The sequence below is a fragment of the Manis pentadactyla genome, chromosome 5 (assembly GCF_030020395.1).
Source record: "Manis pentadactyla isolate mManPen7 chromosome 5, mManPen7.hap1, whole genome shotgun sequence".
Taxonomy (NCBI): Eukaryota; Metazoa; Chordata; class Mammalia; order Pholidota; family Manidae; genus Manis; species Manis pentadactyla.
The window spans coordinates 84564722-84592424 of NC_080023.1; the positions used below are offsets into that span (position 1 = coordinate 84564722).

General features: G+C 36.0%; 1 protein-coding gene across 2 annotated transcripts in view; it reads right to left on the reverse strand.

Moving 5' to 3' along the window:
• The window catches only part of EMCN (endomucin), a 104292-nt gene extending 83083 nt beyond the window's left edge, over positions 1-21209 (reverse strand). For both annotated transcript variants that reach the window (XM_036886903.2, XM_036886902.2), the window contains exon 1: positions 21070-21209. In XM_036886903.2, coding sequence (XP_036742798.1) covers positions 21070-21133 — 64 coding nt within the window. In that variant the 5' untranslated portion in view covers positions 21134-21209. The remainder of the gene's footprint in view (positions 1-21069) is intronic.
• Positions 21210-27703: the final 6494 nt, after the last annotated feature.

A 27703-nucleotide genomic window follows, 5' to 3' on the forward strand; every position in this document is an offset into this window, starting at 1 on the left:
GTCAACCAGTACATATCAGATTAAATATGATTAATGATTCTGGCTTCTGAAATAATTCTGGGTAGTAATATCTTAAAAAATTAGGATCATTTCCTTTTTAATAGATCTCAACTCTAATTTTAAGTTACTTAAGCTTAGATCTGAATTTTATTCATTTCTCCCAACCTTTGTTACAGTTAAAAAGGTAACACAGAGAGGTACAAAAATATAAATATACATATAATGAATAAATATTAGCCAGAACCTGGTGTAATTATGACCCAGGTTAAGAAATAGAATATTATTAGCAGTGGAGAAGCTCCTTGGGAATGTTCTATGAATCACTTCCCTTTCCCACTGCTCTGTAGGTAACCCATAACTAATCTGCTTTACAGCAATCATTCCTAGCCTTTGTGAACATCTGAATATAATAAAATTTAAATTTGATTGTTTTTAACTTTATGTAAATGACAACATATTGCAGGTATTTTTTGTGATTTGCTCAATATTTTACATTAAGATATTTTTTCATTTTATTGTTTATAAATCACAGTATGTTCATTATCATTGGTGTATATAGTTCACTGAATGAATAACCATTATTTACTTATTAATTTTGCAATTTATTGACATTTGAGCTATCACTAATTTTTGTATATTATAAAAAAGTGCGCTATTAGCATACTATTATTAGCATTTCTGTTCTTGCACAAAAGTGAAGCATTTATTTAAGTCTACCTTTTTTGGGATTAGGTTTTTATTTTTCTTACTGACTTGTAGTTTTTTTCTATGTATTCTACATGAGTCATTTTTTTTGTCAGTTATATCCATGTCAAAGACCATCTCCCATTTTGTGACTGTCCTTACTTTTGCTATAGTCTTTTGATAAATAGAATAATTAATTCTAATATAATAAAATGCTTGTCTTTTTCTTTATGTGAGTTTTTCTAAAGTTACAAAAACATTCTCCTATATTTTCTTCTTAAACTTTAAAGTTTACATTATGCATTTAAGTCAGCAAGTAATTAATCTGAAATTGGCTTTGTATGTTATATCACATAGGAATCCAATTTAATATTTTCCTGAAAGCTACCTGACTGTCCTTGCACCATGTATTGAAAAGGCCAATTCTTTCCCAATGCTGAGTTGTATCATATTTGTTTTACATCAAAGATCTATATATTTGTAGCTCTGCTTGAGTACTCTCCATTCTATCCACTGATCTATGTGTGATAATGTCACTATTACTTGGAATATCTACTGTGCACCAATTTAACAGTTTTAATTACTTTGTCTTTATTATGGGATTTGATAACTGGTAGAGAAAATTCTGCTTTCTTATTTTTCTTCAAAAATTACTAAGATTTTCTTAACTTTATGGATTTTCATATAGAATTTATAATAAGCTTATATTCCACAATCAAATCTATTAGGATGTTAGTTGGAATTATACTGAATCTATAGATCTATTTGAGGAAAGTTAATATTAAAATATTAGGTTGCCCAATCAATGAACATGATATATTTTTTTCCAATTTTTAAGGTTTTCTTGAATGTCATTCAATAAAATTTTATTATTCTTATTATTGAAATCATGCATATCTTTTATTAGAATTATTTACAGGTGCTTGAGTTTTGATATTTCTGTAATGGCATGTTGCTAAATATTCTTTTTCAAAGATTTGTTTTATCAACAAAAATACAATTAATTTATAATTGTATATCCAGAAAGTTGATGAATTCTTTAATTCTAATAATTATTCAGTAAATTCTTATGGCTACTGATACAGTTATATCACATCAGCCACAAGAATAACAGTTTTTATTTTTTCCTTCCTAATTATTGTAACATTTATTTTTCTTCTTTTATGGTACTAGCTAGCATAATTAGTACAATATTTTATAAAAGCATTGCTGGGCAAGATTACCTTGTTCTCGTTCTCTAAGGGAAAGCTTACATTTCTTCATTATATATGATGATAATTTTTGAAACTATCCTGTCAGATTAGGAAAATGCCCTATAGTTTTGTGCCCTAAATATTTTTTATCAAGAATCAATATTGAATTGTTAAAGGAGCTTTATCTATGTCTGTTCAGGTGAACATATATTTTTCTCTTTATTCTTATGTTGACTGACTTAGTGCTAAACCAACTTCACCTTGCTAATATAATCCCAATTTGGGCACTGAAAAGTACTTTTAAAAAATATTTTGCTGGATTTTAAATCTTTTTTTCATATTGAGATTGGCCTACAGTATTCCTCTCTTACAATATTTCTATCAGGTTTTGATTTCAGCCATATGCTAGCCTCACAAAATAAACTGGGAAATAAAATCTCTATCTTCTCTGGAAGGGTTTTTGTAAAACTGGATTTGTTTATTTTTTGAATGTGTAATATAATTTTCTGGTGACACCAGTTAGGCTGAGAACTTTCCAGTGGGAAGAGTATTAAATTTCTTTAATAGTTAAAGATCTAACAAAGTTTATATCTCTTCTTGAATTAGTTTTGATAGGCCATATTTTTCTAGAAATTTTTTCATTTCATATAACTTTCCAAAATTATTGACATAAACCTTTTTATAATATACACCTAATAAACTTAAATTTTTAGCAGCATCTAAAGTGTGATGTCTCCCTTTTTATTTTAATTTTTTTTGTTTCTTCTCCCTTTTTTCTTTAATATCAGGAGAGGTTTAGCAATCTTATTACACACAGAAATTCTTTGCATTTTATATGCATTTTCCATTTCATTAATTTTTGCTCTTTTATTATTTTCTCCCACTACTTTGTTTGGATTTATTTTGTTCTTCTTTTATTTCTTCCTTTCTGGTGTGTACATTTAAGACTATGAAGTTCCCCCTAATCTCTGGTTTAGCTGTTATCATATACATCTTGTCACAAAATATTTTATTTCTATTCATATTCAACATATCTGTAACTTCCTATGACCCATTTATGGTATATTTAGAAGGGAATATATTTATAGCTTATTTTTAAGAGAATGTCTTACTTTCTAAACATTCAGAGATTTTTATTGTTCTAACTGTAATGTTAATTTACAGTATAATTACATCTCCTGAGAGGAAAATACACCTTCAGGTCTTTACTTGTTTCAAAGGAAAGGTTGGTATAAGATATCTGGCACAGTATGTGAACAATAAAGTTTTAATTGGGCACCATTTTAAGCATATGTAAAATTATAAAGGGTTGGGACAAATAATCATATGCAGATTTTTACCTAAAATCCAAAAAAAAAACCTGTTCTGTGGACTCTTGAATTCCTATACCCACTCTATAACATAAAAACAATCAAAATGTGGAGAGAGATGAGATTTGAGGGGACATTGTCTTTACAGAGTATGGACATACTTGGAGAAAGTCCAGGTTCAATTCCACACAACTACAATAGGGTAAAGATCTCAATAAAGTGAGTCAGATGGATTTTGGGTTTCCCAGTTAGTATAACAAGCTGTGTTTACACTATACTATAGTCTATTAAGTGTAGCTAGCATTATGTCTAAACAAACAATGTGTACACCTTAATTAAAAAATACTTTATTACTAAAAATGATGTTAATTATCCTCTGAGATTTCAGTAAGTCATAATCACTAATCACAGATCACCAAAACACTGTAATAACAATGAAAAAGGTTGAAATATTGTGAGAATTACCAAAATGTGTTACAGAGATACAAAGTGAGGAAATGCTGTTGGAAAAATGGTGCTGATAGTGTTGCCATAAACCTTCAATTTGTAAAAAATTCAGTATCTGTGAAGCACAAGAAAGTGAAGCACAATAAAATGAGGTACGCCTTTCCTTCTTTTGAATCACATTCCCATTTCCTCCACCACCAAGGAGCAAGGCTTGTTGCCTCTGCAATTCAAACCTACCTTAATATGTGGTCCTTAGATGTGAAAAGCACAGTGTCCTTGGTCTGACTTACATGTGGGAAATCAAGAGACTGAATGGTTGCAGACCACCTGCTCTGGTGTAGGACCAGGAGAGTTATTACTATATTGAGAATAAGTCCACCCTGGCGGGGATTGTTAGACAAGGAAATATATGACTCTTCCCTGTGGATCAAATGAAGAAAGAACGAGAGAGTGGACTTGAGCTGTTTTGGGTTCTGCTCCCAAGGCTATGTAGAGTGCTAGGCACTTTAGCACACTGGAGCTCTCGGTTAAGATCAGATTACCAGTACTCTGGGAAGAGTAACCAGTGAACTCCCAGAACAGGGTTCCATCCTCATGAGCCAAGGAGCTACAAGGGAGATAGGACTGAAACACACCTTCAAGGAACCATGAAAATGCACCATCGCGCAGTTGGCTTTAACCATTGCCAGGCTCTGGCACACCTTATGCATGGTGTCATGTCCGGTAATATCTTCCATTCAACCTTCTCACTCCTCCCTCACCCTGCTCCCAACATGGAGTGGTCAGGACTGGGCAGGAGATGAAACAGGGAAGCAAAACAGAACCTGTAAAGAAGCCACTTTATAAATTCCATCCCACACTGGCATGAGCTCCAAGAAAAAGTCTTCAATTATTATTTTGGATTGTACACTAATTATGAGTTGATATACCCCGCACATTTATTTGTCCAGAGAACTGTCCACCCCTTAAGAGTGAGCCAAAAGCCATGGGCCTTCAACATTTTCATCAAGGGCAGGAAGTTATTGTTCACCAAATAAATTGTAAAGAGATAGCAGGAAACAAAAATAAAGTAGGATGTTAATCACATTTTGTTTGTGGTTTCTACCTTCTTTTAGTTTAATTTCTAATTTTATGTTTTCTTAAGACTATGAAACAAGAGTAGTAATCAGTGTTAAGTTAATCAGTTATAATAATATTTTAATAAGAGCATTCTTTATGAATAATGAGAAAAATTAGTGACTAGAATATGTCCTTCAAATTCTGGGATTGAGCTGGCAAACCAACTCAGCTGTAGGAAATTGCCTCAGAATCCTGTCCTTTCAAAATCCATTGAACCACGACAAATAGGGCGATAGCTTTGCAAATTGCCTACCTAATTCTAAGAAGAAATCCTACAGAGTCTATGAAATAGGTGAAGGGTTTAACCCCAGTTTCCAAAGGGGCTGGCCAGAGAGGTAAATGAGAGACTCAATAGGGTATAAGTGCACCTGTCTTCGCAGGAGAGAACATCCCCCTATTTAAAGGGGTACTCATTGTTAAGGTCCACCAGAACATTGCCACGAGGGAACGTGAGCCCAGAGCTGCCAGAAGAGCTGAAAATAAGACTGTTTCTTTCTTTCTTAGCTGCTGTTGTTTTGTGACATTTTCTTATTTTTAATTTTTTGCCTGTAGTCATAAAACACTGTGTGGCCAAAAGCATGTATCTGGCAGGTTACCTGTGAGATGGTACTAGTTTGTGAACTCTGGAAGAGAGGCTATTAATTCTTCATGTTACTTACCCAGTTTATTAAATAATGACAGGAGAATGAACCAGCTGATGACTTTATCATTTCCTGATACTGCAAGTTTTCCTGCATGTCTAGCCCAGATTCATAACATCCCAGCTTCTCCATTTTGTTTCATGCTCGCAAGACATTTGTTACCACTGATCATTCAATCTTCCATTCTTTCTCAAACACCTGTCTCCTGACCTCTGGGAATCAGAAATACTTGTATTTGGATTATCAAACACATCCTGACCCCATTATCAAACACATCTCTAAATTCGATGGGAACACTGCAACTGTTTCCTTCATTAAACTATGATTCAAGGTGGCTAATCTTGTTGACCAGCCTATAGGGCAGAGACCCAGGGTCTTTGGGTGTTAATGAAAGCAGGAGGGAGATTAATAGTAGAATGAAAAGCAATCAGTAAGATCTCATAATAAGTAGAGAGTGAAAGGCATCTCCTGATGAAAAGGTAAAAAATAAAAGGCTGGAACTTTAGGCCTATGTGCCCACGGAGACTTCAGTGCTTCACCTACTATTTGTCTTGGCCAAACCTAGTTTCCTATTATACTGAAGTAGTACAAGCAAAAACAAAGAAATAGATTACACTGAATTAACACCAAATTCCCCTTCAAAGCACTAGACCCTAGTGTTTATTCAGACACTTACTCTCTCCTGAAAGGTAAATACTCTGGTTGTCTTGTAGGTATAGGACAGTGAAAAAACTCAGATGACTCATCAGGAAATTTGGGTCTAGTCCAGGATCTTTTGGAGTATGCTGATGTATTAGTACGTAAAAATTATCTGCAGTAATTTCTGGAAGTTTCCTGGGTTTTACTGAAAGTCTTCCTGGGATCACCAGCAGTAAGCCCTAGAAAAATACATTTTTAGCAGAAACCTTAGGTGATTCTTATGAGCAATAAATATTGAGGGCTATAGGTCTGAGTCAAAGTGTATGTTCCTGGGTTTTCCTCCTCTGATAATGAGCACAAATAACATCAGCCTGTCCAATCCTGTGGACAGTGGCAAGGATAAAATGAGGCCGTTGATCAATAAAAGTGCTTTGAAAGTTGTTCAGCTTCTGCAAATGGAATGGCTGGGGGATGAAGGCCTAGCAAGAGATTTAATGATAAGAAGAAAGAACTCTACGGGGACTGGGGCCTTAAGAGCAGCTGAAAGAGCCTATGGGAGTGCTCTTTCCAAATTATTCGAGCATTTATTACATCTCCCCATCTCTCTATCAGGCAGGCTCCCTCCCATTCTTCTTGATGTTTCCCCTTTCCAATCCTTGCAGAGGCTCTTGCTCTTCCTCACAGACTCCATCACTTTTTCAGACACTTTTAACCTCATCTATCCTCTCAGTCTTTTTCTGGATGTCAATGAATTTCTCTCTCTCTCTCTCTTTCTGTTTCTCTCAGAACCTTTTTTCCTATCCCTCCTGCCACCCATCTCTCCAAATTATATGCGAATAATACCACATGGAAAATGGAAAAAAATGTCTTTTTTTGGCATGTACTCTGAGAAAAGTCTTTCCCGGCAGAGGACTGGCCTGTTACATGTGAAGCAGATACTTTTCAACAGCCCTATCTGAAAATTCCCAAAGTAACTAAGCAGTAGGGTATAGACTTGAACACCATGCTCCAGAATAACCCTATCGAGGAATAACAGGAGGTCAGCAATGCAGGATAACTTGAGGCAAAACATACAGAGATTATTTGTCACAGTAAGATCAAGTAATTTTATCTGGAAGAAATTTTAAGATCGTGTAGTAAAACCACACTCATTTTATAGTTGGGGAAATCAAAACCTTGAGAGGTTAAAAAATGTGCTTGGCTCAGTCAGTCAGCAAGCCTGTGGCTTCTGATAACTAAAACCATGGGCTCTTGTCTCTGAGGACAGTACACTCTCCACTCTGCACAGTGCTGGCTGGTGACACTAGTCACAGCCCAGTGCAAAAAACATGTAAGAGCATTGTTCTATATTACCAAAAATATATATATATATTTGCTTTATGAAATGAACCTGCAGTCTCAGTGTTGTATAAATAGCAGAAAATGCCTGCCTTTGGTTTATCCATGTGTAATTTGAACAATCAATATGTATAAATGAAAGGCAAGCATTTTCTGCTATTTATACAACACTAAGACTGCAGGTCAACTTCATAAAGCAAATCAAATAAGTTCAGCCAGCCAAGAGAGTATCCCAAAATGATACTCACAGCTTGTCCACTACACAGGCCAGGGATAAAAATAAATATTGTCCTCAAGTAACTGAAAACAAGTCAAGGAATGCCTTGGGAAGTTTCAACTCCACTGACTTCTGAAGAAATGCAGTTCATCAAATTAAACCAAAAGCTAGTTAGCAAGCATCACTTAAATGTCCAAAGATAGGTCCTGGGAAAAATGAGAACCAATTAGACATTGTCCTTACTCTCAAGAGGTTCATATTCAGTTAGGTTGTAATGGGCCCTAATAACAGCTTTTTAAATCATTGGCAACATTGTCATTTTTCTTTCTTCCACCTTGTAAATCTATAGAGTTTTAAACTTAACGATATAAAACTTGTACCCACCAAATCAGGTTGTCAGAAAATGAAAAAGAAAGAAAGAAAGAAAAGTAATAAAAAGCTTAATGAAGTGGGTTGGGGGAATGGGCAAAACAGGTAAACTGGATAAAGAGGTACAAAATTCCAATTATAAAATTATTTTTTATTATCAGTCACAGGAATGAAAGTACAGCATAGGGAGTCAATAATATTGTAATATCTTCATATGATAACAGATAGTAACTATGTTTATCCTAGTCATCATCTAGTAATGTATATAATTTGTTGAATCACTGTTTCATACACCTGAAACCAGTATATTATATATCAACTATACTTCAGTTTAAAAAAGCAGTTCTGTTAATAAAAAATAAAAGCTTATTGACTCACATAATTTAATTATTTTTATCCCAATAATGCAATTACTATTATAATATTTAAATTAGTTAATTTTGTGCATTTAAAAAGGAGATTCTCACTTTTCATAACTGCATTTTCAGGGAAAGAGATAAATGGAGGATGTCTCGTTGTTGGAGTTGTCACAACAGCCTTGAAGTGACAAATGCAGGGGTGGCCCTGTACTCAAAGGAGGCGGTCCAAGAGTTCAGCATGTATGTCCTCATGCTTGCTGAGCACCCTAGGAGGACCATTTCACAGTTCATACTAAAAAATAAGAACAAGTTCCTTCCACTGATCCATTCACCTCTCAGATTAAGTAATGTTGAATACCTTGAGATAGGCAATAATATTTGAGGATGTTGACAATTCTCAGAACAAAAAGTTAGAATCCTCATTAAGGGGAGCATAATTTTTAATTTAGTGATTAGTTTACCCAATGAGTGAAATAGCTTACAAATTCACAAGGCATCCTAGAGAATACATCAGCCTGTGTTTATGAAATTGTGCCTGTATGTATTGTGATTGAAAATATAACTTGGCAATTATATTTCTAGTAGTCTATGTCAATCCTATTGTAAAATATTTTCCTGTGCTGGTTTTTCACTTTGAGAGAATTGACACAAAGTGTTAGTTCATTTTGTGAGAATTTTAACAATAACTAACATTTAATTATTTAAATATTTGCTGATTCTGGATTGGAATCAACTTGGAAATAAAGTATTTTTTTCTAAGGTAGGGGATGTAATAAACTGTGGGACTCTGAGTTCCAAACTCTGCAAAAGTTATGAGTTACCACATGCAGGGCAGTATTCTAGGAACTTTAAGTATAATATTTGTGTGATCTTCCCACTAACCCTATGAGGTAGGGACTATACATCCCATTTTAGAGCTGATTAGGTGAAGGTTCAGTGACTTTCTCAAGTTCACACAGAGCAAGTGGCAGAGGTGGAATTTGAACCCAGACAGCCTTGGCTCCCGAGCAATTATAAATCTAACACTAAGTGATTAGTTCACTAATAATTATTTCCTCTTAGCTTCTTTCCTTCTTTTTCAAGCCCCACGGTAGCTGCACTGACATTTGCACGGGAGTCAAGCATGTTTCTATTCAACCAACATAACAATGGGTAGGTAGGCTAATGTCTACAGCTCCTTTCAACTCATCCTCTAATAATTAATTGAATCCAGGGTATTAAGAGGATCATTATCCGTAAGCAGAAGTTTATTCATGACACCATGGTCTTAGTTTTCAATTTAGAGGTGCGTAAGGTGTTTCTGAATTACTCAAGTGTCAAGGTTCTATCCTACTCTTTTTGATCAGAAAAGCTCAACTTACAGTTTCATTACACTGGAAGGTAGCAAGCTATAAGGGAAGGTTTTGAAGAACCACATTCTCTGGCTTGATTTTAAGCCACATAACCCTGGTATAGATTTATAGTATCTCCAAGCCTCAGTTTCCCAATCAGTAAGATGGGAATGATAAAGCTGACCTTAAAATGTTATGTCAGAAGTAATGTGTGTCAAGAGCCAGCCACAACACACGGTAGACGTCAGTAGATGTGACAATACTTACTAGGATTAACTTGGACCTGCCCAATTATGATCTCCATTCCCTGGTTTTGACACAAGTAATTTAGATTTAAGCCCTTATATGACTAATTAAACAGATCAAAAACCAGTTCACATTTCAGATGGACAGTACACCAAGAATAAAATCAATGACATTGACATTTTGGATAACTAACCTCAAAATATAATTCATTACTGACTACATAAACAGGCAAATGATTGCTTTAGAACAGGACCTGCTTAGAATATTGTTTAACTTTTTCAACAAGTGAAGAGGAAGAAAGGAGTGAATAATAACTGGAGCAGTAGAGAGACTGTAACTAATCTATACCAGAATATACCCTGTCATCCAAGCCAAAATGTTCCCATCAAAAAAGAAAATAAATCCTGGGTTTCTCCAGAAAGCAGAGCCTGAAATGAGGGCTTGTGGACAGACAGTCTGTAAAGGAGAGTCATCTCAGGGAAGGAGCAGAGGACTAAAGCAACGACACCGGAGCAGATATGGGGAAGGGAAGCATTTATTCACTGGCTCTTTTGCCCTTTTGGGCAAGAACTGTCTCGGAGGGCAAGTGATCCTGCATGTCATGTTCAGATACACAACAGTGCCAGAAGGGGTTCTGCTGTCAAATGTGATTTGGGGTCAGAATAAGAGCAGACAGGAAAGCAAAAGATACACATTCACATGACACAGGGTGCGGTCAGGTTACCCACATGCAAAACATGTTGCCATAGCAATGGCTGCACTAAATGGGGACAGAGAGGATATAGGAAAGACTCAGAGTCTAATGCTTTTATTTGGAAACTAGTTATGATTATCTCCACTGATACATTTTTCTACAAGACATAAAACCTCTATTCAAGTTTAGAAAAATATTTTTCTTATGGTTGACCAAATTTTGGGAACCGTATAGTGGCCTAGCTAGATGTAATTGACATCACCAATGTTCCCGATGTTGATGCTGATCTTGTGTGCAACAGTACAAAAAGATCTTGTTTGCTAACTAAAAGAGGTTCTTCTAACACCCAAAAGGCATCATTATTTTAACCTGATAGAGCTATAATGACCCACAGGAATACAGTAACAGGAAAGCAGACACTTACTAACAGGAATTGAATGTCGCTTAAGAGTAAATTCCTGCTTTGACATTCAATGTTTAGAAATGTGCATCTCAAATTGTTGTCAAAGATGAAGAGGAAGTTGGAAAGGGATGACTAAGAAAAATAAATATATTACGTGGGTTAGATAACTATTCACATGTTAAAATATTTACCTGAAATGTAATTTCATCTATGAAAAGTAAAGGATGGGCAATTACCCAGTAAAATAAAAGCTTTCTGAAACCCTCAAGTGTGCATCATTTTTTTTTCAATTATCTAAGTATATACAATTAACATGAAAAAATTGTCAGAGAAGTTGCTAGGGACAACTGTTAGGAATCTGTTGAAAACAAGAATTATGGAATGATTACTTCTTCTTTTAGATAGAGATCATTTAAAAAAAATGAGTAGTGAAGAAAGACAGCTAAACAAATGGAGACCAAATACTTTTCCTATCGGATTTGCTTTCCTACTCATTCCTGTACTCTTCCTATAACAAATCACCCATTTCAGGGAACTCTATTGATAGTGATTAAGTTAAACAGAATGAAAAAGTAAAATAATTTGTTCTGAAGCAACTCACATGTTATTTAAAATAACATATGAATTAATGATGTGTGTTATTTATTTAACTTTTCCAACTTCTCTTTTTGTGACTTTGTTTTTTAAAAAAGCTGTTTTGTATTTTTGAGAAATTGGTTGAGAATGAGGTTTCTCCTTGAATATTTCTAACTATAAGAAGGTATTACATAAAGTACTTGATACCCAAAAAAGAGTTGAGTCCATTCTATTTAGCTGTTCCTCCACACAATGATGATAGTAACAGCAGTTTTTTCTTCCACATTTGTAGAAAATTGCTGTGACCTGGTACTAGGTTGTCTGTCTATCCCTATCATCTTCTCTGTTGCTGGAGTTTGGGTATTGTCTTACATTTAATAAGAAGCCCTTTCTTCATATTTGGTGCCCTTCTCCACAGCCACAAATCAAAGTAGTCCACTTGTCTCTGTATTATATTTTGTGATTCATACCAGACCATAACTTTTTCACAAGGACAAGGTAGTAAACTGATAAGTGATTGTCATAGGAAGAAATGAAAAATGAAAAATATAAGAAAGCCACTGGGTTATTCATTTATGCATTAATTTAGCTAATTATGTCATATGTTTTGACCTGTTATTGGACAAACAAATTGTGATACATATGGCCTTTACTTTCAAGGTGTTTATAATCTGGTAGAGGAGATAAGATATGCACGTAAATAACTATGATAGAACTGGAAAATAAGTGTCATAAGAAAGTTAGATATATGGGCATCCAGAAAAGAAAGAAATTGCTTCTCTATGTTATGTTTTTTTTTTAAGTATAGTTGACACACAGTATTATATCGCTTTCAAGAATACAGCACAGTGGTTTAACAGTTAAGCACATTATTAAACCCTCATCCCAACTAGTGCAGTTACTATCTGTCAACAGAGAGAGAGATGTTACTGAATCATTGGCTATATTCTCCATGCTCTACTACTATCCCCAGGACCAACTTGTATTCTGATGAGAATTTTGTGCCCCTTTATCCACCTACCCCTCTCCACTCACCCACCCTAACCCCTCCTCCATTGTACCTACCAGTCACTTCTCAGTGTCTATGAGTCTATTGTTATTTTGTTTGCTTTGTTTTGTTTTAAGATTCTACAAATAAATGAAATCATATGGTATTTTTCTTTCTCTGCCTGGCTTATTTCACTTAGCATATTATTCTCTAGGTCCATCCGTATTGTCACAAATGGCAAGAATTCTTTTCTTTTTTATGGCTGAATAATATTCCACCACATATATGTACCAAGTCTTCTTTTTCCATCATGAATACTTTGGTAGCTTCTATATCTTGACTACTGTAAATAATGCCCCAATAAACAGGAGAGCATATATTTTTCAAATCAAATATTTTTTTTACTTTGCGTAAATTCCTAGAAGTGGAATTACTGGGTAGAATGGTATTTCTACTTTGAATTTTTCCATAATGTTTTCCATAGGGGCTATACCAATTTATATTCTCACCAACAGTATAGGAGGGTTTCCTTTTCTCCATATCCTCCCCAATATTTGTTATTTCTTGTCTTTTGGATAGTGGCCATTCTATCTGTTGTGAAATGATACCTCACTGTGGTTTTGATTTTCATTTCCATAATGATTAGTGATTTGGAGCACCTTTTAATTTGCCTGTTGACAATTTGCATGTCTTATTTGGAAAAATGTTTATTCAGGTCCTCTGCCCATTTTTTAATTGGGTTCTTTGTTTTTTTTAGTGTTGAGTCGTATGAGTTCTTTATGTATTTTGGATGTTAGCCCCTGTCAGATACACCATTTGCAAATATATTCTCCCATACCTTGGGTTGCCTTTTTGTGTTGTTGATGGTTTTCTTGTACAAAAGCTTATTAATTTTATGTAGTCCCACTTGTTTATTTTTGTTTTTGTTTCCCTTCCCTGAGGAGATGTATTCAGAAAAAAATCGCTCATTCTTATGTTCAAGAGATTTTTGCCTATATTTTCTTCTAGGAGATTTATGGTTTCATGTCTTATATTTAGGTTTTTAATACATTTTGGGTTTACTTTTTTGTATGGTGTTAGACAGTAATCTGAATTTTGGATACTGAATTTTGTCAAATGCTTTTTGAGCATCTATGGAGATGATCATACTGTTCTTATCCTTCATTTTTGTTAATGTGGTATACCACATTCATTGATTTATGAATGTTGTACCATCCTTGTATCCTTGGAATAAATCCATAGAATGAGTTTGGAAATATTCCCTCCTTTTCTACTTTTTTTGAATACTCTAAGAAGGATGGGTATTAGTTCTTCTTTAAATGTTTGGTAGAATTGACCTGTGAAGCCATCTGGTTCTATAATTTTGTTTGTTAGGAGTTTTGGGATTACCAATTCAATTTTGCTATTGGTGTCTATTCAGATTTTTCTCTTTCTTCCTGGGTCAGTCTTGGAAGACTGTATGTTTCTAGGAATTTGTCCATTTCTTCTAGGTTGTATAATTTATTGGCATATCATGGCATAGAGTTCTTTTATATTCTTTGAATTTGTATAGGGTCATTTGTAATTTCTCATTTTTTTGTTTCTGATGTTGTTTATTTGTGTCCTTTCTTATTTTTCTTGGTAAGTCTGGCTAGTGCTTTTTCTATTTCTTTTATCCTCTTGAAAAACCAGCTCTTGGTTTCATTGATATTTTTCTATTGTTTTCATCTTCTTTATTTCTGCTCTGATCTTTGTTATCTATCTTCTACTAACTTTGGCCTTTTCTATTCTTCTTCTAGTTCCTTTAGTTGCAAGGTTAGATTGTTTATTTGGGATTGTTCTTGTTTCTTGAGGTAGGCCTGTATTGCTATGTACATCCCTCTTAGAAGCACTTTTGCTGAATCCCACATATTTGGAACCATTGTGTTTCTGTTTTCATTTGTCTCCATGTTTTTATTTCCTCTTTGATTTGTTCATTGATCAATTGATTATTTAGAAACAGGTTTAGCCTCCATGTGTCTGTGGGTTTTGTTTTCTTCATGTAATTAATTTCTAATTTCATACCATTTTGGTCTGAAAAGATGCTTGATGCTATTTCAATGTATTTGAATTTATTAAGACTTTTTTGTGCCCTAATATGTAATCTATTCTGGAGAAACTTCCATGTGCACTTGAGAAGAATGTATATTTTCCTGCTTATGGGTGCAGTGTTCTGTATTTATCTGTTAAGTCCATCTGAAATAATGTGTCACTTAATACCACTGTTTCCTTATTTTCTGTCTTGATGATCTATCCATTGATGTAAATGGAGTGTTAAAAATCTCCTGATATTATTGCGTTTCTGTCTATTTCTCTCTTTAGGTCTATTAGTATTTGGTTTATTTATTTAGGTGCTCCTATGTTGGGTGCATATATATTTACAATTGTTATATACTCTTGTTGGACTTATCCCTTTATCATTATATAATGTCCTTTTTTATCTCTTATTACTTTCTTTGTTTTGAAGTTTATTTTGTCTGATATAAATATTGCTACTCCTGCTTTGTTCTACTTTTTATTTATGTGAAATATCTTTTTCTATCCCTTCACTTTCAGTTTATGTGTGTCTTTAGGTCTGAAATGAGTCTCTTATAGGCAGCATATAGAAGGGTATTGTTTTTTCATCCATTCTACCACCCTATGTCTTTTGATTGGTGCATCCAGTCCATTTACACTTAAGGTGATTATTGATAGGTATATACTTATTGCCATTTTAATAACTGCTTTATCATTGTTTCTGCAGTTCCTCTCTTATACTTTTGTGATTTGTTGGCTCTCTTTAGTGTGATGCTTGGATTCCTTTCTTTTTATTTTTTATGCATCTATTATAGGCTTTAGTTTTGTGGTTACCATAAGGTTCAAAGATAATTTTCTAAATACAACAGTCTATACTGAGTTGATGGTCACTTGATTTCAAACACAGTCTAAAAGTACTGCTTTTTATTCTCTTCCTCCTCCACTTTATGTTTACGACATAATTTACATCTTTTCTGTATCCCTTGACTAATTTTTGCATGTAGTTGATTTTACTACTTTTGTTTTTTGAACTTCATACTTGCTTTGTAATTGGCCTACTACCTTTATTGTGGGCCTATATTCACTTGTGAAAAATATTTAGACTTAAGAACATTTCCTTCTAAAGAAGTTTTTTAACATACCCTGTAAGACTGGTTTAGTAGGGATCAATTCTTTTAATCTTTGTTTATGTGGGAACCTTTTAATCTGTCCTTCAATTCTGAATGATAACTATGTTGAGTAAAGAATTCTTGGTTAGGTTTATTTCCCCTTTCAATACTATGGGTATTTCATGCCATTCCCTTCTGACCTGTAAAGTTTTTGCTGAGAAATCTGCTGACAGCCTTATGGGGTTTACCTTATAGGTAACTGCCTTTCTTTTGTTGCTTTAAAGACCCTCCCATTATCTTTAATCTTTGCCATTTTAATTATTATGTGTCTTGGTATTTTCTTCCTGGGGTTCATCTTATTAAGGCCTTTTGTGCTTCCAGGATCTGGACTTCTATTTCTTTCCCAAAACTGGGGAAGTTTTCAGCTATTATTTATTCAAATAGACTTTCTACCCCATTGTCTCTCTTTTCTTCACTGGGAGTTTTATACAAATGATGCTTCATTTGGAGTTGTTACATAGCTCTCTTAGTATCCTCTCATTTTCAGAAATTCTTTTTTCTCTCTGTTCCTAAGCTTGGTTACTCTGCAGTTCTTTATCTTCCATCATGCTGATTCATTCCTCTGCTTCCTGTATTCTGCTACTCATTACCTCTATTGTATTTTTTTATTTCAGTTATTTTATTATTCAGCTATGATTGACTCTTTTGTATATTTTCCATCTCTTCATTGATACTCTCTTTAAGCCCTAGAAGCTCAAGACCCAGACCCTCTGATCACCAAAGCCTGGTTCTCTGTTGTAGTTGAGCTGCAGTTGCTGTTGTTGGGATGTGGGGAGAGCCAAACTTTCTACATGTCTGCCAGCAGTGGCTGATCCCCACAGCTGGCCTCTGAATGTCCTTTCTGTGATGTGAGGTACTTCTGCTAGGATTCATTGTGGGTGGGGCAAGTCAGCAATGTTGGACTGCTACTGGGTACACCATTCCAGGTGGGACAGGTGCACAGGAGGGCACTGCAGCTGTGTAGGTGGAGAGTTTCAGAGCTGGCTGTCATAAACATCTGACCAGTTCCATTGGGGGAGGGCTGGGAATGTGTCATTTGCTTTTCCATTCTTTTCCTGAGAGAATTCTTTCCAACCCCCACCACTTTGGCACACTTATTGCTGAAGACGTATCTTTAAACCTGCCACTTTGGTGTTGGGTCTTAGCAGAACCAACAGAGTGTGCTGGTTCCCCCAGACAGCAGGAGCCTCAGCCTCCCACAGTGCTCCAGCTCTTCCTGGTGTCCAGCTCCATTAACCATCAAAGCCCAGTGCACTGTGGGCTCCTATTCCCAGAGCAGCTCTCCAGAGCTAGGTGTGCTGGATTCCTTAACATTCATCCCCTCCCTGTTCCTTTCCTTTCCCTCCTACTTGGGGGCTGGGATAGGGGAAGGTTTGGATCCCCATTGATTGTGGCTCTTCCCCTTTACCCTTTTCAATGTGGTTTTCTCTTCTTTTCCAGGTGCAAACGGTCTGTTCAGTCTTCAGGTCCTTTTCAAGGTGAGCTGTATTTGCTATAGTTGCCTACTTGGTGTGTATGCAGGAGAAGGTTCTGCCTGCCCTCCTGTTCTGTCATCTTCCTTCCCATTGAGGGTGCTTCTCTATGTTAATCAATATAGGCAGGACTAAGAATTCCTAGGATTCAAGAGTAAAGAACATTTATCCCCTCACCATCACCTCCAGCCAGGGGAATTTTCAATTTACCATTGGAAGATTTCAATTCACTATTAGTGTCTCTATTTGAGTATCTTATTAGGATTTCAAACTTACCATATCCAAAACAAACTATATCATTTTCTTCCCTCCTTGTCTTTCCCTACTCAAGTTCCCAAGTTATTTCCCTACTTTCAGGTATTTAAATAACCCTCTCTGTACATCTTAGTCACTTTGTCCCTCATTGTCAGTCAATAATATGTCAAATCACAAGAAGCAATTCCTCAGACCCTTCTTTCCATTTTATTGGCATACTTTCAGACTTGCAATAACATTTGACCTATTTTCTTTAACTTTTATCTCCCCAGTCTGCAATAGCCTGATCTATATCCTGCTGATGGATTGATCTTCCTAATTTATGACTCTGGTCATGTAATTCCTATACTCAAACACATTTAGAAGCTCTAAACTAATTAAGTATATGAGTCAATATTTCTTATCCTGGTTTTCAATATATCCTAAGACTATATTTCCAACCTCTTTCCCAAAACTTACCTATGTCCAACCTGTGACCTCCTTACATTTTTAGACTGGAATATATTTAATGTTCTTACTAAAGAAATTCCAGCCACATATAACCTACTGTTTTTCAAGTTTCTAAGTTCATCATAATTTCCACTTTTATATGAAGTGCTTTATGATGTCCCCACACCCAAAACTAAACTTGTGAATTATCCATATTATTCTTTATTTCCCACTTAAGGCCTACAATATAATCAAACTTTTAATTACCTGGTTCAGCCTCCTCTCTCCTCCACTTCTAGGGCAAGAGCTTACTCTTACTGATCTCTATAAACCTACAGCTTTCAACATAGTGACTGTCTTATAGTGTGTTCAGTCCATTTTTTCCCATGAAATTGAATGTTTAATCACTAACAAATGGATTTCTCCAAGCAACTAAATTCTTCAGATACCAATTAAGTTATACTTGTTTCTGCTTGCAAATACTTAAAACATTTTAATATTTCCCAAATTAATGTAAAGTTCAAAAAGCTAATGGCATTCGATGAGTAAATTGTTTCTAGGGCCTCCTTTTTTTTGGAATCCCTCTTCATTTACCTTCTCTCAGTCTTGATAGTAAAAAGCTCATCCACCTAGACTTAGAAGCTAAAGGGACTTAAAAGCCACTGTAGGGGTCTGTTCAGTTTTAAATACAATTTACAAAATCCGAGGGAAAGAATGGCAGTTCCTTTTCAGGAAACTCCCATACATATTGAACTGAACAGCTTTTCAAATTGGAGATTGTAAAATATTATACCACCGACCAAGTATAGAAAGTCACTCACTGCCATGTAGAAAGATTCCCTTGATTTTCACAAAGAGCACAAAAGATTATATTGTATTTCTTTAAATCTGAGAATGACAAAAACGTCAGAAAGAAAAGGAAAAGTAGTCAATTTTTCTAAAAGATCATTATTTAGGAATAAATTACTACACAAAAAAGCACAAATCTTCTTGACAACTTGTGATTTAAGACAGATGAAATGTCCTCGCCCCCAATAATCAACTCTGCTGATGAAATATGTTAAGCATTCTAAGTTTGGGGAACACATAAAGCTTTGAAATCATGTGTTTCCGGTACAGAGGGTTAGGGAAAGAACTTAATAAATCAGCTTAGGAAATGCTTCATTTCCCTGCACTGTATCTGGGAAGGAAAATATAAAATGGGCAGAGCCAGGTGAAACTAAATCATACACCTGCATGGAAAAATCACTTCCAGTTCTTTCTAGGCACCCCCCAGATGGTCCATTTATGCTCCTGAGCTTAAGTGTCCTTTTCTAGGATCAATAGGGTAGTTTTTACAGAAATTTGCTGTAAGTTAACAGATAAGTTGTTGGCAGAGGTTGATGGAGATAGTCATTATGTAACTGTTCTCTCTGCTCAAATGAGAAATTATATTACATGGCTTAATAGTTCATTAGAAAAAGGACACTGTTGACAGAGAGGTTAGGTTAACAGTGAGCTAAAGGAACTTAGTATTTTTTTCAAATGGTCATAATTGAAAAATCTGCCAGGTCATCTCTGGGTTGTCCTTCACCTCTCCATCTTTCTTCCAGCCAGGTTTTGCAGGCTGCTTCTATTGATCCTATTCTACTTTGCTTTCAGGAGGACATATAAACCATTCAGAGTTTAATGATGCCTAGGAAATAGTACCCTCACTGATGCTTGTGGACTTGGAAGGGTGAGCAGCCCAAGTCAGACTCTGAGAATTTATATTGACCTGACGTGTGTTTGTTGGCAGTGATTTTCATGGCATCAAGCGTCCCATCAATCTTTCCCGAGCATATTGAACAGTCACTTACAAGCTAGTGCACTGATTTTTGTGGCACCTCTTTATTTAAAAAAAATCAGTTTCTTAGTAACTCTTGCAAGTTAATTTTTCTGGCCTTAGTAACCATTGCAATTTGCTCTGGAAAACTCCAAGATGCATGGTAAGTAATCATATGTTGTTTTAAAGTGTTTGGAAATTTGTTTAAATTTATATACATATTTTGAAAAATTAATCATATTGTTCAAGAAGAAGTGAGCTTTTTCCTACATTATCATGGCAAATTGTAGTGATATCAAACTTTTGTAGGCAGCAAACTTTTGAAAAAAGCATGTGCAAAATAAAATTAGAACTAAATTTTTTTTTAGGGCTCCCAAGTCAGAATTAATGTTTCCTAACCATGTTCTTTTATGCTAGTTTGTACTTTGGTTTTCACACTTATTAAATCTGCCTTGTATTAGAGTTATATGTTTATTTCTCCCAATAGTACATTTACCACAGTGGGGAAGGACAATGTCTCAGTTACTTTTGTGTTTCTTGCACTGCTAAGCACATGGTAGAAGCCTAATAAATATTGATTGAATGTAATTGTTTATGGTGAATCCCTCAGGAAGGGTTAAAGATCAAACAGTCATTTCTTGCAACTGATCATTAATATAGTCAGGGCTTAGGTAAGTACATATATGTCCTTTATCTGAATTTCTGAAACTGCAGTTGGCAGGGTTTTTATGTCTAGAAGTTCCCCAACATGTTATACAAAATATGGTGTGTGTATGTGTAGACATGTGCTTATTTCTGTAGCAAACATCTATAAACTTTAATCTAGTGTCTCTCCTCTTTACCCACCCTAGCCCTCAAGATATGAAGATTCACTTCCCTAGGCAGCTTTATTCAACCTCTCAATTTATTAGAGCAGGAAGATGGGACAAATACAGGGCAACATCTACAACACAGTATTTTTATTATAGCCTTTCACCCTACATGACAATCTTGTTATTTCTAGACATATAGCTGAAAAGAGCATGTATTTTTAGAAATAGTACAATTTAAGCAGCATTTTATTCCCAGATTTTTACTCTCAACAAAGGCATTGTATATTCCCAGTACTCTGATGATTCCATTAAGCACACTTCAAGGCCGCTCTGCCAGCAGACATTTCCCATCAGTGAACGCAAATATCCTTTCATGGAGCCTTCTCCGTGCACTCCCAGTCTACTCCACACACTCAACTCAGCAAATTAATTTGCTGAATCTTAGTTACAGGGGAAGCTTCCTGAAGATAAACTGCTGTTAAGAGCCCTCTACTAGATATTTCTGATCCACACCACCAGAGGAATAAGAGAAAATGGTACCTGTGCCGTCACTGCTATAAAGACAGGACAGAAGACAAAGGATGGTTACTTGAAGCAATTTCATGGTGGCTGTGGGTCGCCTCAGTGGCTGCTCTCTCCAGAGTCAGGCAGGGATAGCTCCCTCCCAGCCTGACAGGGCCTTGTTAGCAAATGGAAAAGGTGTGCTGACCGTGAACAGCCACTGCCCATTCCTACTTATTTCAGGGGCTCTGATAAAGAACAGGAGGAAATGCACACACTCCCTTTGGGAGTTCAGCAGAGAGGAGATTTATTGTTTCAGTCCCTTACAGGAACTTTTTTTTTTCTCTCTTCCTTTGGCAGCCACTTATGTTTTTGTTACTACATTATTTTGTTCTTCTTCAACCAAAAGGTCAGGGTGGGGTTTGAACAGAAACAGATTTTTCTTGAGAAGGATCATACAGTTTTCTAACTTTTGTTTTGAAAGTGCATTTTGGAGTAGTTATAAACGGCCTCATTAAAAGCGACTCAGTTTGGAAAAAGAGGTTTCAACTGCCTGAAGGTTAATTTTTAGAGCAAAATCCACAAGAAATAAACTTTCCTTCTCTCTTTCCCACTTGAAAGCCAGATTAGCAAAGACCATCTTCTGCAGAGAAGTGCAAAACCTTATTAAATAAGTCATGTTCTGCTCTTGGGTAACTGAGAGACTTTTTAGAGATGTCCAGGGAGTTTTCTCAGGATATTTCTAGTAGATTTAAACAAAGGCCTGTGATTGTTCACTGTTTGTTCCTGGTTATCATTGGTGGAATTTGATGGTGAATAAGGAAAAAATCACAATGGTTTTGCAACAAGTCAGTGAGGCTGGGAGAAGATGGATTCTTCATACCAGAGGCCAACCAGGGAAGACTGTATATTAGGGTCTCTGAGTTTAGTAGCAATTGATCAAAACATGGTGACACACAGCCATAGCCCAAGCTACAGTCCGTGTGTGTACCAAGTAATTCTATGCTTTTCCTCAGCCAGAGGCTGTACCTCTAATCTTACCCAATTGTCTTTATGTATACTTTTAGGCTTGAAGCCTCTTATGCAAAAGAGTGTCTATGGATCAGTATGGATTCATCTGCTCCACTGAGAAAACTATTCTGAAATTACACTTTTACCTTTTTATAAGGAGGACACATTTCACTGGTACAGTGTGCTGGGAAAAACTCATTACATGAGTGGTTAGAGAAAGTTACCTGATCACAACACCCCCAAACACTAGCTTGTTTCATCCTAAATTGTACCAAGTCTCAGAAGAGCCTCCAAGTTTCTATTCTGTGCATAAGCAAGTCTTAGCTTTATCCTCTCTTCTAATTAATTTTCTAAAAGAGACCTCCTTTGGAGTTGTTACTTTATTTAGCATATCCTGGGAGTATAAAGATAGCAATGTAAGTGTATAGCTGTCATGTGCACTTTCCTGAAATAAATTGGGTGTGGCCGTGAACTCGCAGTCAAACACTCACATTGCTTCACTTCCTGGTCCATACTTGGTTCTGACTCTGGAGTTTCCAGCGTACAAGTGCATGACTGTTGTTGGTCACAATCATAGCTACAGTGATCCAGTTGCGTTTTGATTCTTAATCTGGACTGCAAAGGCATTTCCATGAAAAAGATTAGATACCTGTTCCAAGAATGGTTTGCAATAACATACTATCTCCATTTAAAAAACAGAACCTGTAGATGAAAATAAAAAACTAAGCTAAAAGTAAAACTAAGAAAATGCATTTATAAATGACTATGCAAAAAAAAAATGGGAAAAATAGGAGTAATATGGTGGGTCAACTTTGTCTTAATAGATCAGAATGTATTTTTAAGATAAAATAATTCATCAATAGAGTGGTGATTGTCAGAAGAGACAGACAGATCAGTGACATAAAAAAGAAAGTACAAAAAATATATATATATAATATCTAATATATATATTTTGTATGTATATATCCACAGATATATTTGCAGATGTGTACATGTGCATATATGTGTATAGAAAGAAATTAGACATAGGCACATTTAACATATAGTAAATATAATGAGTAGGATATATTATTTAATAAATGATTTTTGACAAGTTGTTAACCATCTTGAAAAAATTGAAGTCTTTATTTTGCTTTAAACACCAAAATTAATTTCTTATGTATTTAAGATTTAAACATAGGAAGCAAAATCACAAAATTCTAAGAGAGAATATGGGTCAACTATTTGCATATAACTGAGATGGAGAGGACATTTTATGCATGACATGAAAAGTAAAGCACATAAGAGAAATCTGTTCTCTCGATCTATACCTTACATAAAAATTAAAAGATTTTTGGCTCAACACCCTGTAAGATAAAAAAGACAAAAAACTTGCAAAAAATAATCTATAATAAAGATTTAATATCCTTAATTTCTAAAAGCTGAATAATCAACCATTAAATGACTCTAACTGAAAAAAGGTCAAAACAATGCCACAAAGAAGAAACACAAAACCAGCAAAATAGAAAAATATATTCACTTCACTAGAAAACAAAGGTATGAATATTCAAGAATTTAGATTACATTTTTTTGCTTTTCAAATATAATTAAGTATATTTTCTGATAATACCCACTTTTAATGAATGCTTAAGGAAAGTTGCTCTTATTCTCTGGGTATGACCTTTCTGGAGTGTGACTTGGCAATCTACATCAAAGCTCTTAAAGAATCATAGTCTTTGAACTTGTATTTATATGTTTAGGTATTTATTTTCAAATTAAAGATACTCAATAAAGTTCATGTTATTACAAACTTTTTTTATAACATTAATTACTGAGGAATAAGATGGAATATTATTCTGCCTCGAAATGGCATTAGAGAAATTTTTATAGATTTGGAAATATATTCATGATATTTTGCTGCATGTACATATGTTTTATGTGTACCTATTCATATAATATATATATGAGTATATACATATATGTGTATGTACATGTACATATATACATATGGGGAGAGAGAGAGAAATAGAGATGGTTAACAGCGCTTTTCTCCCAGCAGTGAATTATGGATGGTTTTAATATTGTATTTGTATATATTTATTAAGAAGATTTCCAGAGTAAACACGTACTATTTCTATCTTAAAAAGAAGAAACAAAGCTTTCATTTGACCTGATATATTTTTATTGAATATAATATTTTGAAGAAATGGTTATAAAAACAATTTGCATTCTAACCTACTGGAATGTTTGATGATTAGGAAGTGTGTGATTTAAGAGCATTTTAAAGGAAGAAAACATGAGAAGAGAACTAACCACTCTGACATATGAGGTGAAATGATGTTTTGCTTTTGTTTTTCCACCTTTTGTCTTCTGTATTCCTAGTCTAATCTGAAAGATAAGCTGTTGTGAGGTATGCATACACAGTCTCAGAATTCTTTCCAAGCACATACCAAAGTTTGTAATCAACATCTTTGTTACTGAAGAAATTATATAGTGAAGACTCCAATACTGATCAGTATGTTAACTCATGTGGTGCTGAGATTTATTAGGCTGGCACCATTATTAAGACACCAAATTAAACTTTCTTTCCACTTGCCTTTTTCTCTGCCAGCTTGTCATTGAATAAAGTCATCTAAAATGAATGGAATGCCAAAAAGGAGATCTCAATAACTGGCAAAGAGCATGAGTTCTGGGTTCAGATCCTAACTCCCTCCCTTATTTCTGTGTAACTGGACTGAGTTAGTTGGCCTCTTTATGCCTTCGTTTCCCCATGAAGAATGGAAAAATCACCATAGCAACTTCAGTTGCTGTTTAAAGAATTAAATGAGATTCCAGAAAATCTTCTAAAAGTCTATATTAAAACAAACAATAACTAATTCTAAACTTTCAGAATCTTTAGGCCAAAAGAAACTGTCTTAGTTCAGTGGTATATTTTTGGGTTATTTGTTAGGATTTTATATAAACCATCTCATTCCAGAGTGATTAACCAATTTCCTAAGAAATATTCAGATGGTAAGAGTTCCAAAATACTCTTGAGAACAGAGTAAACAGACCCCCAACTCTTATTTTCAGGAGTTTATTCCATCTTCCACTTTGAGGTACTTTAAATACCAGGTAATTTTTTCAGTGGAGATAGAACCTAACAGTTTATTTTTGTTACTTGTCTCTCTGAAATAGAAATCTGGGAATCTCCTGAAAATATTGGGAGCAGAGCTGAAGAAAAACATCTGTTTTTAGAGCCTGTGGTACTAGAGATATTAAGTCCCCCTCCTGCAGAGCCAAAATGGATAATGAACATCAGTAGTGGGTGGACCCAACCACTGGCCAAATTTAGGCCAGTAAAATATCTCCCCCATTATATTTCTATTAATCAACTTCCAAAGGCCCAGGGCCAGTGCCATTTCATTATTGTTCAGATGAAAAGACATGGCAACGTTATTCTTGAAGCTTCCAGAGAGCTCATCTTTCAGATGCCTCAAAGGTCCATTGCAGTTTAACTCCTCAACACATGAATATGGTCCTCTCACCTCACAACCACCTCCCTAACTTGATAGGGATTAATCTCTCCAGTCTCTTGATACATAAGGGCATGAATATGGGAGAATCATAAAAGCACAATAGCTCAGAAATGAAATATACCAGAAGGTCCTTTAGAATAAATTCTTATATTTAGTATAAATTGTAACACTAAATTTAGTATAAATTCTAGCTTCATCATTTGTCAGGAATCCTGTTGACAAATGATGAATGAGCCTGCGTGCCACTGTTGAAATGATTGGAGGGCAGTCCATTCTCCAGTTGCACCACTCTGTTAAGAAGTTCAATCACCATTTCTTCACCCTTATCTGACTTAAAAATCTCTGGAAATCACTGTCATAATTTGAATTTTCATGTGCAAAACTGAGATGAAGAGTATTTTTTCCATTAGTTATGTAGATCATATTAATAAAAAAGGAATGAAAAATTCACAGGAAGTTTTGGGGAATAGGATAGAATATAATTCATTGAATTAGATCTAATGAAGCAGGGTATGATTATTTTCTTGGGATTCTGAAATATGTGAATGAACTCAGAAATAAGCAGGCAGGTATAAAGCTCTTCCACACTTTACACAACTTTTCATTCAGCTCGGCTGTTGCCATATACCCCATGTCCAGGATTTCTGCTCAGATGTCTCAGTTTTAGTGGGCCAGACATAGAGTATCTTAGGGAAATATTCTCTTCTCATGTCAAATGACACCTATTAAACATTATTAGTGTGTAACACATGCCAGGGTTTTAAAAAGATATGTCTGTTCAAAAGTGTGAAAAAAGGGAATGGTAGATCACAGGAAGATGGCAGTGTGAGTACTTCAGAGGAAATCTCCTCCCCAAAAATATATGTTTATGAAAATACAATAAATACAACTATTCCTAAAAGACACACCAGTGGATGCAGTACAGCAGCCAGGATACATCTACATCTGTGAGAACTCAGCATCACACGAAGGGGGTAAGATACAAGCTGTGGCCAGGCAGGACACAAACACTCCCCCATCCCAAAACCCGGCAGGAAGAAAGGAGTTGGAACGGGGAGGGAGTGAAAGCCCAGGACTGCTAAACAACCAGCTCTAGAAATCTGCACCCAGAATGCAGACACAAGGTGCACGGGGTGCTGGATATTAGAGAAATGGAAAAGCAAAACCTGTGGGCAGTTCCCCACAACCGGCACCCCTGAGAAAAGAAAAGCGAGTGCTTTCTGCAAGTCTTAAAGAGACAAGGACCCCATAGCTGGATGAAGTTGTCCCGGCAGCTGGGAATACCAGGGAAACTTAGGCGCCCTAAACCCCAGGGAGGTAGTGCAGCTCTGAAGCCCCTCACAGCACTAAGCAGCCTGCCAGTAGTTCCTCCAACTGGCACAGACCCCGACACACCAGCCCAGTAATGGGAGAGTGGCAGGTCGTGCCGGGGACAGCGGTGCTGGAAGGGACCAGAGGTAGATACATGCACCAACAGCACCAGAGACCAGGACAGGCTTGTGCGAGCCCACAGAGGCACAACTGAAAAGCCCGGGTGTGGCTCGTGCTTACCGGAGGCAGTGGAGCCAGAGGAGCCCAGTAGAGGCCTGCTCACACCTGCAGTGGAGCAAGAGGGAGCAGGTGCACTCCAAGCAGCCAACTGGAATCCCAAGGCACAGCTGCCTGGGCCAGACCCAAAGGCCACTGCTGGCACAGAGCTGCCTGGCAGGGGCACTGCTAGCATGGAGGAGTGCACCTGGCATGCCTGCCACTCCCTGTAGGGCTCCGTGCTGTTCTGATGGAGACCCTGTCCACAGCAGCTTAGAGGAATGACCCAGTGGCTGCTCCAGGAGTGCGAGTAACCATCACAGGCAGCAGAGAAGGGCAAGGCATCCAGCAAACAGGAAAGGACTTTCTTCTCCCAGCTGACACACCCGCAACCTGCCTACAGCCACTGCTATCACCATGAAAAGGCAAAAAAATTTAGTCCAGTCCAAGATAGTTCAAACAACACCTGAGAAAGAATCTGCAGAGGCACACCTAACCAGTCTCCCTGAAAAAGAATTCAAAATAAAAACCATAAACATGCTGACAGAGCTGCAGAGAAATATGCAAGAGCTAAGGGATGAAGTCTGCAGAGAGATTACAGATGTCCGGAGGGAGATTACAGAAGTGAAACAAACTCT